A 13,850-nucleotide genomic window follows, 5' to 3' on the forward strand; every position below is an offset into this window, starting at 1 on the left:
CTTGCGCGCGCGCACGCTTACTACCGTAATAGATTTATTTAGTAACTGACTTTAACACCGAGCCTACCATGTTGTGGACGCCAGTAGCAGCAGGCTAGATACAGCGCCAGAATGATGACCAAGACCTCGACGAAGACCAGGACAGCGGCCACACCGATCACTATCGCCGCATTCTCCTCGATGGCGGTCATTATAGCCTCGTAGCAACCCTACGAGATAGATAAGTAATCATCAGTTTACCTAACATATTCCATTTACGTAAATATAACTTTATATACGAATTCTTTAGCTAATTTGAAGTGAATATCTTCTTAAGAAAAATATCGATACTGAAAATTTCATGTGTTAAGCTTATTGTTTACAAATAAATCTTAAGTATAAATTTGACTTGACTTTGACTTGAAATTTTAGTCCGAAAAAGTTATAACGGAATGTTTAATATACAGGGTGTCCCATTTTAAGTGTCCACCCCAAATATCTCTCTCATTTTTGATTTTAGAGAAAAATGGTTCAGACATGTTTTGTATGGTTTCGAGGGGGCCATAAGATGGTACCATTGATTTGACCTTGAAGAGTCATTTGAAGGTCACGTGAAGGTCACTTCAATTTTTTTAAATGGAACACCCTATATATTTTTACACATTCTTGTAGCTCATCTCGAGGGCTTTCCAAAACACTATAATTAAGTACCTTTTCGTTAAGTACTTTTTGAGTTATGAGGCTTGAAATAATTTCTTAATTTTACATAAACCGTAAAATATCTTGTAAAATATTCATTTTTCGATTATCTTACCTTAATACTTTTATGCACAAAATAATGAGAGGAATCAATTGGTGTAAAGAAAACACATAGTTGTTTCGAAGAAAAAAAATGTAATTGTTAATTGCAAATTACATTTTTTTTCTTCGAAACAACTATGTGTTTTCTTTTCACCAATTGATTCCTCTCATTATTTTGTGCATAAAAGTATTAAGGTAAGATAATCGAAAAATGAATGTTTTACAAGATATTTTACGGTTTATGTAAAATTAAGAAATGATTTCAAGCTTCATAACTCGAAAAGTACTTAATGAAAACTAACTTAATTATAGTGTTTTGGAAAGCCCTCGAGATGAGCTACAAGAATGTGTAAAAATATATAGGGTGTTCCATTTAAAAAAATTGAAGTGACCTTCACGTGACCTTCAAATGACTCTTCAAGGTCAAATCAATGGTACCATCTTATGGCCCCCTCGAAACCATACAAAACATGTCTGAACCATTTTTCTCTAAAATCAAAAATGAGAGAGATATTTGGGGTGGACACTTAAAATGGGACACCCTGTATATCAAACTAAAATATCAAATCTTTTTTATTGCCGATTTTGGAAAATGTCGATTTGAAAATAATCATTATACATGAGGCTTATATAAATGTTCATCACGCATAGCACGAAACTATTTGTTCAATTGGTACGTATATCTTTATGGATGCGTCGTACAGGAATTAGAAACACGCAATGCCAATGCCGAGTCACGCTCAGAAAATTGTCAAGGAGAAAGTATGCTATAGACGTGAATGCATGTCCGTATCATGAACACTGTCTTCAGCAACAATTACGTTAAACGTGTTGGATGATTCTACTCTCAGTTTTGAATACACCGAATAATAAAGGAAAGGTCAGTAAAGTAATAATAATAATAATAAGTAATAATAAACTCAATTTACCGTTAGATAGTACGAATTGGAAGTGGTAGGACTAATTGGACACGAGGGATCCTTCAGAACGTTAGATCCTTCACTCATTTTTATACAGCAGGCTTCGGGAATCAATTTTCCGGTTGCAGTCAGATTCGTATTTTCGCTGAAGTCCCGATAACTTTCCACGCCGCAACAATGAAGCTGAAAATATTTCCATTAATATCAAATAATGCTTATCTGCTATCATGTGTCGTTGATCATTATACAAACGAAGTATATTATTTTTTGTTTATTGTAATAAAAATAAACGCAGAGAAAGTATATTATATATTCATAAATTAAATAATTGAACAAGTGAATAATTAGATAAACTATTATTGCTCCTTATATGACTTATGCTAGCTAATTAATGGCACGAAAGCCCTATTAAACTAATGGATAAATAATATTCTTCTAAGTATCGATTTTTGATGAATTTTAAAATAGTATAAAGTGACACTTTCTACGCATTTTTTCCATAATTTATAGATAAATTTAAAATAAGTTTGTAATTTTACTGCAAAGTGATAGGATAGTGAACGCGATGGCTCACTAATATGAGTAATATTGTCGACTTTCACTTATACCGAAACGCAGTACAGTTAGCGAACCGCTTTAGCCAATTAATCGCGCTTATACATGCAAGATAAATGAAATCCGGAAGAATCGATGTACCAATTAATTCAACTCGTCGCTCAAAGTTAATTGATTATCATTAATCAATGATAATTAACTGATTAAGCACTCATTAAATAATAATTGGTATCTTTACCTGGCTCATAATACCGTCCCACGCGACTGTCACTGTTTCAGCTTTATCAGCGGTGGTCGCATAATATTTGATGGTCGACTTCAAGAAGCTCTGCATACCTTTCTCGGCCTATATTTAAATTTCATATTAAAGCGAGCCTTAATGTCTATGTATCTGTGATCGTCACTCATTCAATCCGCACTGGTTATCGTAATTGCTCGATAATTAATCGAACTTGTGATTTTACCAGGTGGAAGCGCATTTGTGCAAGAAAACGGGAAAATTATATTGATACGCACGTCTCCTTTAAGTCCAAAAGCTAGTCCAACCACCACACACTCCAGGACTAAAACCAGCAAGATTAGAATGCCGTACTGTAATCATACCACATTAAAAAATTAAAAATCCGAACGTAAAATGAAATTGATTCAGGCACGAAATTTGATTCTCTCGAAAAAGCATCGTTAAACAAATATTTTACATTTTTTACATACATTTTTATGCAAAATCACTCTCTTCTATTTTCGCTATCATATCACGAATGAGAGAAAAGGCGAGAATCTTGCATTATTAAACAGCATTACGAGGTGTGAACAAAAAGTTCGTACACTGAGCTCATCAAAAATCTAATTTTAATTATTCCAGAACGGGATCACTCTCAAAGTACTCTTCCCCCGATCGAATGCACTTGGCCCAACGCTTTTTCCATTGTTGAAAACAGTATTGCATGTCTTGCAAAGTTAGGTCCTTCAGGAGCCTCGTTTCATGCTCTCCACATCCCCAAAATGTACTCCTCGAATATAAGAAAAACAATGAGTATAGTCTTGATTTTTGAAGGATTCTTGCGAACCAACATGTTTCCATTCTTCTCTCTGCCTTTTTGTTTCCGGATCATACTCTTAAATCCATGATTCATCTCCAGTTATCACCCTTTGCAAGAAATTCAAATCCTCTTCATTCTCCATCCAATCTTGGCAACAAGCAATACGTCGTTATTTTTACTCCTGAGTCAAAACTTTCGGAACGACTTTTGCGCAGCTTCCACATGTTTAAATCTTCTTTTAAAATTATTTGAACACTACCTTTACTAATTCCCAGCTCAGCAGCAATCATTCTAGTAGCAATGCGACAGTCTGACATCACCAAATCGTGAACACGTTGAATGTTTTCATCAACACGTGACGTTGAAGGGTGACTCTCGCGTGTCATCGCGGTCTCCTTTCCTTAAACCGGTTCACCTATATACAGTTCTACGCTTCATGGCAGATTCCGCTTACACAGTTTCTAACATTTGAAGAATTTTTGGCCCGCTTTTATCGAGTTTCACGAGAAATTTGATGTTGGCTCTTTGCTCGATTAAAACATCTCGGTCCATTTCGACCGCGCAAAAAAGCTGCCTTCACAAAAAAGTAACTGGCGCAAAAAAATACGCACTCGATAGTGAGCTAAATTGCATTACTCGCAAAACTTCCCCCTAGATGCCAAACCACCATAGAAGCGAGAAAAAAATTCAGTGCACAAACTTTTTGTTCATACCTCATACATGTGCCATTTTCAATAAGCTGTGATCTTTGACTGAAACTTAAGAGTTTCGATCATAATAATATTTTATCAAAATATTGATATGTAATACTCTAGAATTTTCTTGTCGATATCGCGCGTTTATCATAAGATATATGTATTTACACACTTCCGTTGATGCAAAATTATTTGTATATTAAAATATGCATAATATATTCTTAATGTAATATACAAAAAAATGTACATTAATGAATGCTTAAACTTCGACAGCTTACTTGTACTTTCGTTTTGCTCCATATTTTGCGAATCTGTTTTTCTAATCTTTATCTAATCATTTCAGAATATATAAACATCACGTCGAGAATTTTGAATGAAGCAAGCTTTATTAGAACGGACTTACGACGCAGAGAAGACATCTAGACTCGAACATGGCACCGCAATACCCAAGGAAACTGACGATGAACGTAAGAGCACCGGCTACGATAAGAATGTAGGCTGTCATGCTGATAACATCGGCATCTGTTTTGTTCTGCAAAAGAGGGAAGATACGATGAGAGAATTCAAATCGAACTTTCAATAAATATTCATCATTGAATGTCCGAGATGTAAGATCGCCGTGTATACTGAGAAAAATCGTTTGATTGTACCAACAAGACGTATATGATTGAAGGCATTTTGGTTAAATCAAACAAGAATTTCTAGTTATCATGATAAGACTCGATTTTTTATAACTAGAACGTTTAATAGATTTTACTATAAGGATTTGGTTAGTATTTTCTGGTTGAATCTATAAAATTTCTTGTTACATTAACTTCTTTGCTTGCCACTAGGCGACGACCCACTCTTAACTTAACTCGTATTCAATATTTGCCATGAAATGTATATAAAGAACTAGTATTAACATTAAATCCAAAGTATATTTTTTTTCTCTTACGAGCAGTAGTGCCAGAAAAAGGACGCTAGCTCTCTGTGAGTGTTTGAGCATCCTCTTCTTGCATCACTGTTTATCAGTTTAATTTCTAACAAACTGAATTTAAAATAATTTATTCAATAATCTGGATTGAATTTATCCAATAATCTTGTTGGAATTCAGAATATTAAACAGACTTTTGAAATTAGATGGAAAAAATTTTAGACGACTTGGTGCTGGTGAGTTTAGTATTATTAACGAGAAAATTTGGTAAATTTAACAGGAAGAAATTAATCAGATTCATCTGGTAATTCCTACAAAAATTCTGATTCGTCCATTTTCCAACAGACATACTGGTTGAATCTACCAGAATTCTAATTAATGCAACCAGATTTTTTTCTCAGTGTATAACTTGATAAACTCTTATCGAAAAGTCATGTACATTTATCACAATACGAAAATTCACTAAAATCACTTATGTACATACGTAGTAATAAGGAATATAAATTCTCAGTGAGATAAATTCTCTTTAAATTAGGGATTGCAAAAACATGAATTATGAAAATGAAAGAGATCTCTCTTTCTCTTATCAATTTCTTGAGAATTTTACGCAGCCACTTAGAATTTTTCTTATCATTTAGATATATCGTAAAAGATTTATGATCGCTTATTGGGCACTAGATTCCCCGTTTTGTACTTTACAAATGAAGTGTTTATGTAACTCCTTGAATAATTCACTTGTGAAAACTTAATCTCTGCAAACTCTGTGCAACGATTATAGCTCCATTTCCATAAAATTAAGATATCAATAGTACACTCTGTCGCTAATCGCTGTATCATTCTTATGTATATTGGTGTATATTTATTGTTAGGTACATAAAGTATGCAGATGCTCATTAAAGCTAATGCTATGTAAGTCGCAAACAATTATTAAGTTAGCTCGACTCATCGTCGAATATCCATGCGAGTATTGTACATCGTTACAAAACACGCTCGATATAAGAGGATGACATAATGGCTCGCGAGGGGTACTTAGAATACTTATAAGCTCGCTATATGCGAACTGTCGTCTCCGTCGTATATGATGGATATCGAGTTTCACGAGGCAGATCAACAGAGTTGCCAGCATAGACGGTCCTTTATGCGAAGCGTCGACGAGAAACGCGCATCTGCCGATGTTTGCTGGACTCGAGGGTTCATCCCGATATGAATGACATTTGTAAAAATTAGAAATCGCAAAAAAGTGTTTTCTCGGTCGCCATCTATTCATGCGAAAGTCCACCCCCGAGAGGATTCTTGAAGATTCGAAAAATTTATCTCGATAACCGTACTTTTTTCAATTAATTAACGACTCGAGTGTGAGCCTCGAGTCGTAAACTAATCGTTCCGCTATCTCGTCCTCTCATGAAATCATTCGAGATATAACGCGAAAATAAGCACCTTCATAGCATTACGCCTTGTGCTGTTAGATGAGACAATCATGATTCAATCAAGCATTGTTTTATGTTCGCAGGAACGAGCAATCCGCTGACATTGTATCTGTCTGTACAAGATTACTTCGTAAGTACGTTGACGTTCTTATCTCGAACACCTGTTGAACGGATATAAAGTATTTTTAGTTCGACGCCGGTATAGGCGCGTTTTATTGAACGACCACTAGTATACCAGCACGCCACGAAGCGTGCCGCGAAAAATCAGGTCATCAGGTGAAAGGACTAATAAGGGTATCTCGTGTTCGGTTTCACCAACTTGTTCCGCCAGATTGATCGAAAAACAACCGCGGCGAAATGATAAACGATACAGCACAGAATTCGAGTCGAAACGTACTCTCCCAGTAAACACAAAGAAAAGTAACAGTAATATAACATCAATGTTATAATTCCCCACTCAACAATGTAACTGCAATGTAACATGTACATAATAGTTACATTGTTGAGTGGAAAATTATAACATTAATGTTATATTACTGTTACTTTGTGTTTACTGGGTTATCAGTTTAAAACTGTATGATTCTCTCCAACATGTCATAAAGGTCTGTTAAACCTACAGGGTGTTTCTCTCTCCAGTCGAATTTCTGTAACTCGTCGCGCACGAGCTGTGCACGTCGCTCCGAAATGACCCAATTTTACGCATTTGCAGTACGTAGATGTGCGTTGCGCGTGCGTCAGTGAGTTAATGCATTTTCTGGAGCCGATGGCGTACGTCCTAAATTCCTTGCTTACACTATTTGATGGAAAAAGGTTCTCTCTTTCTCTACATGTGAGAGCCAAGTACTCGGAATTGTCTCGTTCACAAGAGAAATTTTCCTTTCTAATTTCGAGTCCAATTCGTCTCGGAAGTATGTTATCATCGTCCTTAGCCCATACCGATGTTACCTGACGCATAATCAATCGCACAAGACTGTTACTGTTACTATTGGTCTGGTTCTTTATCGAGGCAGCAATTAATAGTGGATATCATAAATCGGAGACGGTCCGTTGAATTTCAACGACGACGAGAGACGCGAAAGGAAGTGGAGTCGAGTTGTCGAGGAAATGTAAACGACAATGCACTATCTCTCGCTAAGTCGTGCTACTCGAGGATGAAGCACTTAATCGTCTTTCGCCTTTGCAGTTTCACGTCCGTTTGTTTCCACTCATGTTAACTATTCTCTCTACAAAGTCTGTATATTTTTTCTATAAACGAACTTTCCTTTTGAACTTTAAAAGTTCCTTGCTTCAAGTTTAAATCAATTTTTTTACTTCACGAAAACTCTAGCTTTTAGTTGGCCTAATAAGTTATCTCCGAAGATAAGCAACTATCAGGCTGGTTAAGGCTCGACATCTTGAGCAATCAACAGGCTGACGGTTAGATAAGCCTCAACATCTTAAGCAACTAGCTTACTTCATTTTTAATCGAGAATTCTATTCGCGAGGAGTTTCTAAAAGAGACAACAGTTACGAGTTATAGTCTGTCTCCGATTAGAAGTCATTAGAAGCAACTTTCTAAGAACCTTTACTAATAATGCGCGAGTAATACTAATTGTATTAATTTTTTTTCTACGTTACATTTAATAGCATCACAAATTACAAGAAATTCAAAAGAACTTTATACATGTATCGCGTAAATATATTTAAGTGGATATTTATCATTCTAATAATTTAATTTATCATAAGGAAATGTGCGTTATCCTTTCGCCGCTTGCGCGAAATATATGAAAAACGAAAGCGGCACTTTTACTTTTCTTCGTCGCGTTCCGCTATCTAGCTTCGCCATCGTCCGTCCTGAGCAATGTACGATGATGTGAATATAAAAAATAATATTTTCAGACAATGGCCCCTCGATATTCGTGAATATCTGAGAAGAAACGTAAAATTGTTCGAGAGCTTTGGCCTCTACATTTGTCCAGCAGTGACTATGAACCACGAATCCGCGATGGAGATCACCCCGATCCTCCCACACGTTCCGCTAATGTGACAACCAATCATCTCATCAGCGGCCAAGTACCGATAATTACGTTTCTCCCTGTCCATAGCATTGCTGTCTACCTACGTAGCACATCACGTTGCGCGTGAAAACAATCTGCCAGTCAGATTTTTCTTATCATTCACTGGTCAAGGTGTAAAAATCAAGAATATGAATCATATGTTAAGACATTTGCCGAAATTTAAATAGAAAGAAGATATTATATATATATATATATATATATATATATATATATATATATATATATATATATATATATATATATATATATATATAGAGTGTTTCTTAATAAGTTCGAAAAATTTTAGATGATTCTTTGTCGAAAATTAAGAGGGGTTTTCCATATAAACATATACTCCAGATCCCTCCCTGTGGAGTTACACTCCTTCAAAAATAAGGGTAAAAATTAGGTTTTTATTTTTTAGGTTTTTAGGTTTTTATTATAATTTTGTTTTTGTTCCAATTTTCTCAACATTTACTCTAATTTTATTTTTATTTTAAAACTTAACTTTTCATAATTCGAAACCTATGCTATTTATCATGCTGTGCACGATAATGTATTTTATTTTTTTCTTGAAAACTTGATTTTATGAAAAAATAAAAGAAATAAAAAAGTTTCTAAATAAATCAAACTTTTTGCATATTTTTAGATTATCATATTCCGGCCCATTAAACAGTTTTAATAAAAAATTGAATAGGGGTTGCTAGTTTCATCCCCTTATAACAATACGGGAGGCTGAAAAAAATATTAATAAATAACCTTTTTACTAGTAGAAAATATCTACCTAATTTCATTTCTTTAACTTGTTTCAAATTTGAGGAAAAAATAAAAACCTAATTTTTACCCCCATTTTTGGAGGAGTGTAACTCCACAGAGAGGGATGTAGGAGTATATGTTTATATGAAAAACTCCCCTTAATTTTCGACAAAGAATCATCTAAAATTTTTCGAACTTATTAAGAAACGCCCTGTATAATAAATATTATATATAATAAATTCTCAAACGTGTCAAATTGTCTCAGAATACAAACAACGCGTGTAAATGAAATCTAAAATGCTCGTTATTTTTTTGTGTCTTAGAATCCAGAACAACCGTCGTAATCAAGATTCGAGATAAAGTGAAACTAACAGAATAAACATTAATTACCTAGTGATAAGGAGACTCGAAGCAGAGGTGCAGCGGATTAGAAAGCGCACGTCACGATGGGTCATTCTCTAATTATAATAATTAACAGCGCATACACTTTTTTACGCTATGTCTACGTCTACATCTGTCGGCATAAAAGATTACTGTGTAAAAAGGATCCTATTTGTTTTACTTGCTTTTAGAACATCTTTGTACGAATTCCCATTTTTTATAGACACCTTCCGTATTAAACAAGACACATTTAATTTCATCAAAATTCGTGTAATCCCTCTTCTTTTTACGAGAATGCTATAAGAACCGAGAGGCAAAATAGGCGCGTGATGTCGCCAATAAAAGATGATTAGATGCGCAGGACGAAGGAAAGAAGCGTGCAGTAGTAATTATGCGAAGGAAGTATACTATCCTCTATTGTTCTCATTAATCGTGACGGTCTTTAAGGTCGCTCTTTTTATGCCTTTTCTCCTCGCAGCTTATAGAGTCAAGCACCTCGTTAAACGTAAGATTATCTCGTATCTCTTGCGCGACTTGCGGTCAAGAAAAGCCTAATAAGTACATGTGTTATGACTGTTAAATATTTTATTGTGCATTTGGCATCTTTCTGAAGAAAAAAATGAGTGTTCATGTCCGGCAAGCTGACCTAAAACTAGTTTCTCGATAGAAATTTTGAGACTTTCGTCGAAAGCTTGGAAATGCCACTTGTTTATTCTCATTCGATTTATATAAGAGATTTATCTTTTGAAGAAAAATTCGAGAGAAATAAAAAAATCTATGAAAGGAATCGGCGAAGCGTATTCCTTCGCTTTGCATGTTCATTTCAAGGACATATTATAGAAAAATCACGTTAATACGCGCGTGTCATAGCGATGTATCGATAATACAGACAATGGTATTATATTACAATACGTACATATGTATGTACGTCGCACATATCTTGTTACACATCTGCATTTCACACGGGCTTGTTAATGAATAAGTCACGTTAGTATAAAGATAGTTTGAATGCTAACGAAAGGAATTTATCGGCAAAAGGAAGCGTCAAGAATAATTTACTTATCGTATCGTACACGGAGAAAAAATCTGGTTGCATTAATCAGAAATTCTAATTTAGAATTCTGGTAGATTCAACCAGTATGTCTGTTGGAAAATGGACGAACCAAAATTCTTGTAGGAATTACCAGATGAATCTGATTAATTTCTTCCTGTTAAATTTACCAAATTTTCTCGTTAATAATACTAAACTCAGCACCAAGTCGTCTAAAATTTTTTCCACCTAATTTCAAAAGTCTGTTTAATATTCTGAATTCCAACAAGATTATTGGATAAATTCAATCCAGATTATTGAATAAATTATTTTAAATTCAGTTTGTTGTTAGAAATTAAACTGATAAACAGTGATGCAAGAAGAGGATGCAGCTCAAACACACACAATCAGAGAGCTAGCGTCCTCTTTCTGGCACTACTGCTCGTAAGAGAAAAAAAATATACTTTGGATTTAATGTTAATACTAGTTCTTTATATACATTTCATGGCAAATATTGAATACGAGTTAAGTTAAGAGTGGCTCGCCGCCTAGCGGCAAGCAAAGAAGTTAATGTAACAAGAAATTTTATAGATCCAACCAGAAAATACTAACCAAATCCTTATAGTAAAATCTATTAAACATTCTAGTTATAGAAAATCGAGTCTTATCATAACTAGAAATTCTTGTTAGATTTAACCAAAATGCCTTCAATCATATACGTGTTGTTGCTACAATCAAACGATTTTTCTCAGTGTACGCGTGAAAATATACAAGTTAAATGTGAAAGAGAGATATTTTTCCTGACTGATAATCGCGCGTGTATCAGGAACACCAAATCCAGTCTCGTTCAAGTAAAACTTTCTTGTTGCACCTACCTCGAAATTGCATAACAAACTTACGACATAATTACCATGATTGCGCAAGAGAAACTTGGAGCAGTATAAATAGCCAGTTATAAGGATACGTGCGAGCCATTTTCCTTCTAACATATCCTAGTGAGGAAGGGAAGCCTAGGACCTGCTCGGGAATTCTTTCTTTCACGAGAGAAGCAACGAGTCGTGAAGCAATCTCGAAAACCGGCAATAAAATTAGCAAAGCAAATTAATATTCGCGAGTCCAATTAAAATTGTCGACAGAATTCTTAGTTTTTGAAAACGAGACGCTTAATTAAATGCTTTCCGTCTGAAATTTGTCCCGTCTGGATTTCATGACACGTCGCCGGTCACGGAAATTATTGCGATCCTACCTGAATAAGAAAGCGGTAGAGAAGCGCTCGTAAAGACTACAGCAGGAATCTAACACAACGAAACGTTCGTTAGACGAACCGGTATTTTCGCTGAGAATTGTCCGGTTTCCTCAAGATATTGAAAGACCATATATATCCTCTTTGATCACAATCTTGCGAAATACTTCGTGTGTTTTACGACCAATTAAATTAAAGTTAAATCAACGAGTTCTTGGCTTCGCCGGGTACGGGTTGGGCGGATGTTTCTACGCATTTGTAAGATGAACGCTTGTATTATTTTGGTGCTTGGCCAATTTGCCATACGACTACACAAACAGGTGGTGCTGCGTGAATTATAGGGCGATTTTTAGGGAATCAGGTCGGAAAAATACGTATTTGACGCGCGAAAATATCATTTTTTATTATTAATTAATTTGTTTGTTCATATTCTTACCAGGATGTCGGATTGATCGAGCTTCCCGATGAGATTGGTGAACGAGCTCCTGTCAGCGAAAAGCCAGATACCGACAGTCAGTGCCACTCCTCCGGCGACCTGCAAAATACGAAGCACCTCGTTGTACATCTCCGTTCTGCTTCGTGGACTTCAAGGTTGACCAAAGGAAGCGGCCCAGAACTCGAAGTGTGGGCTTGGCTACTTTTCACTTGCGATCGCATGCGGGCACATTAAATTATACATCTATTTGTCCCAATAAAGGGTACAGTAAAGAGAGGAAAATCTTCGACATGTTTTGTCAATCATTGTCGAACACGCGAGCAGATACCTCGCCTCGAAACTAAACTTTATTTTCACGTTCGCTTTTGATGTTATAAGATAGAGACCAAGAACTGTGGTAAGAAACCAAGAATCGTGCACCGTAACAGCATATAAATTGAAACGATTATGTTTTTTTTGTTAGGAGAATTTTTCTAGGGTATCTACTCAAATTTTGTAAAAAAAATTCCCTGAAAATTCCCTGATCTTCAAGGTATTTTTGTTCAAAATTCCAGGCAAAGAAATTTTATTTTAGAGATTTTTTTGATGCAACTTTCTAAATAATTTTTTTATTGTATGCGTTTTATAATGTTTTTCACTTGTACAAAGGAAAAATACATTCTCTTAAGCTTCAAATATTAAATTTGTAAATATGAAATATCTAAACAAAATTGAATAACTTTCAAGATAAGCATTTCTCATTTGCATAAAATTTTCATTTTTTTTATTACTAAAAATTACAATAAAAAACATGTATTTCAATATTTAGTTAAAACATTGAATATATATTATAAACAAACATAGATACATACTCATAATATATTTTAAACACGTAATTCACTTGAGTTGCCAACTGTTTACGATATAAAATGTAGCAAAATGATCAAAGGGAGGATTCTTTAAAGAAATTTCCTGAGCTCCAATAGAATTTCATGAGAATTTTTCTGATTTTTCCAGGTATAAGAAAGAAATCCTTGAAAAATCCAAGCTTTCCATGTTTTCCAGGAAGCAAACACCCTGTATAGAATTGTACAACTGTACTCTTTCGTCGCGAGAAAGATCGCAATTTTTCTCGCAACGTTAACGCTCCCATAGTTCGAGATGTTCGTGTCTTATCAGCATACACGTATATAATTTGCTCATATGCATGAAACGAGTGAGAAATGTGTTTCAACGTGGTGGTCCCCAAAGCGAGGCGAGGGTTCGAGCGAAGTGCAATTATGTGATCGTGGCTGGTTGCGACGTTGATGAATTATCAACCGCGCGATCGCGACGTCTCGCAAAGTGCAGACGCAGGAAATGCAGACTCCGGTTCAGATTGCTATTATTATGCGGAAACTCCGCGTATACTTACGAAGAATATAAAGTTGAAGAAGCAGAGAAAGTACTTGGCGCACTGCGACGCGCAACTCATTTTCGCAGCAAATTTCTCGACTGCACCTGTAACAAATTAATATGTTCGTTAATTATACATGTAGACATGTCGAAATCGTCTTTTTCACTTACAGTTTCCTCGATCAACTTGAAGCCAGTTTCTCTTTAAATACAAACATCGAGAGATAGTTAATTGAGTCACTAATGACATTAGTGACAGCT

The 13,850-nt window shown here is 35.2% G+C and overlaps 1 protein-coding gene across 4 annotated transcripts in view; it reads right to left on the reverse strand.

Moving 5' to 3' along the window:
* The window catches only part of Tsp66e (Tetraspanin 66E), a 39,034-nt gene that overhangs the window by 13,303 nt on the left and 11,881 nt on the right, over window positions 1-13,850 (reverse strand). For all 4 annotated transcript variants that reach the window (XM_083087413.1, XM_083087416.1, XM_083087415.1 and 1 more), the window contains exons 2-8: window positions 13,609-13,694; window positions 12,216-12,314; window positions 4,394-4,522; window positions 2,772-2,846; window positions 2,494-2,601; window positions 1,710-1,883; window positions 68-209 (exon numbers count right to left, since the gene is read on the reverse strand). In XM_083087413.1, the coding sequence (XP_082943539.1) occupies window positions 68-209; window positions 1,710-1,883; window positions 2,494-2,601; window positions 2,772-2,846; window positions 4,394-4,522; window positions 12,216-12,314; window positions 13,609-13,668 (787 nt within the window). In that variant the 5' untranslated portion in view covers window positions 13,669-13,694. The remainder of the gene's footprint in view (window positions 1-67; window positions 210-1,709; window positions 1,884-2,493; window positions 2,602-2,771; window positions 2,847-4,393; window positions 4,523-12,215; window positions 12,315-13,608; window positions 13,695-13,850) is intronic.

Source organism: Camponotus vicinus, unplaced genomic scaffold (genome assembly GCF_025532165.1).
Source record: "Camponotus vicinus isolate PSW18456_S1 unplaced genomic scaffold, iyCamVici1.0 SCAF_13, whole genome shotgun sequence".
Lineage (NCBI taxonomy): Eukaryota > Metazoa > Arthropoda > Insecta > Hymenoptera > Formicidae > Camponotus > Camponotus vicinus.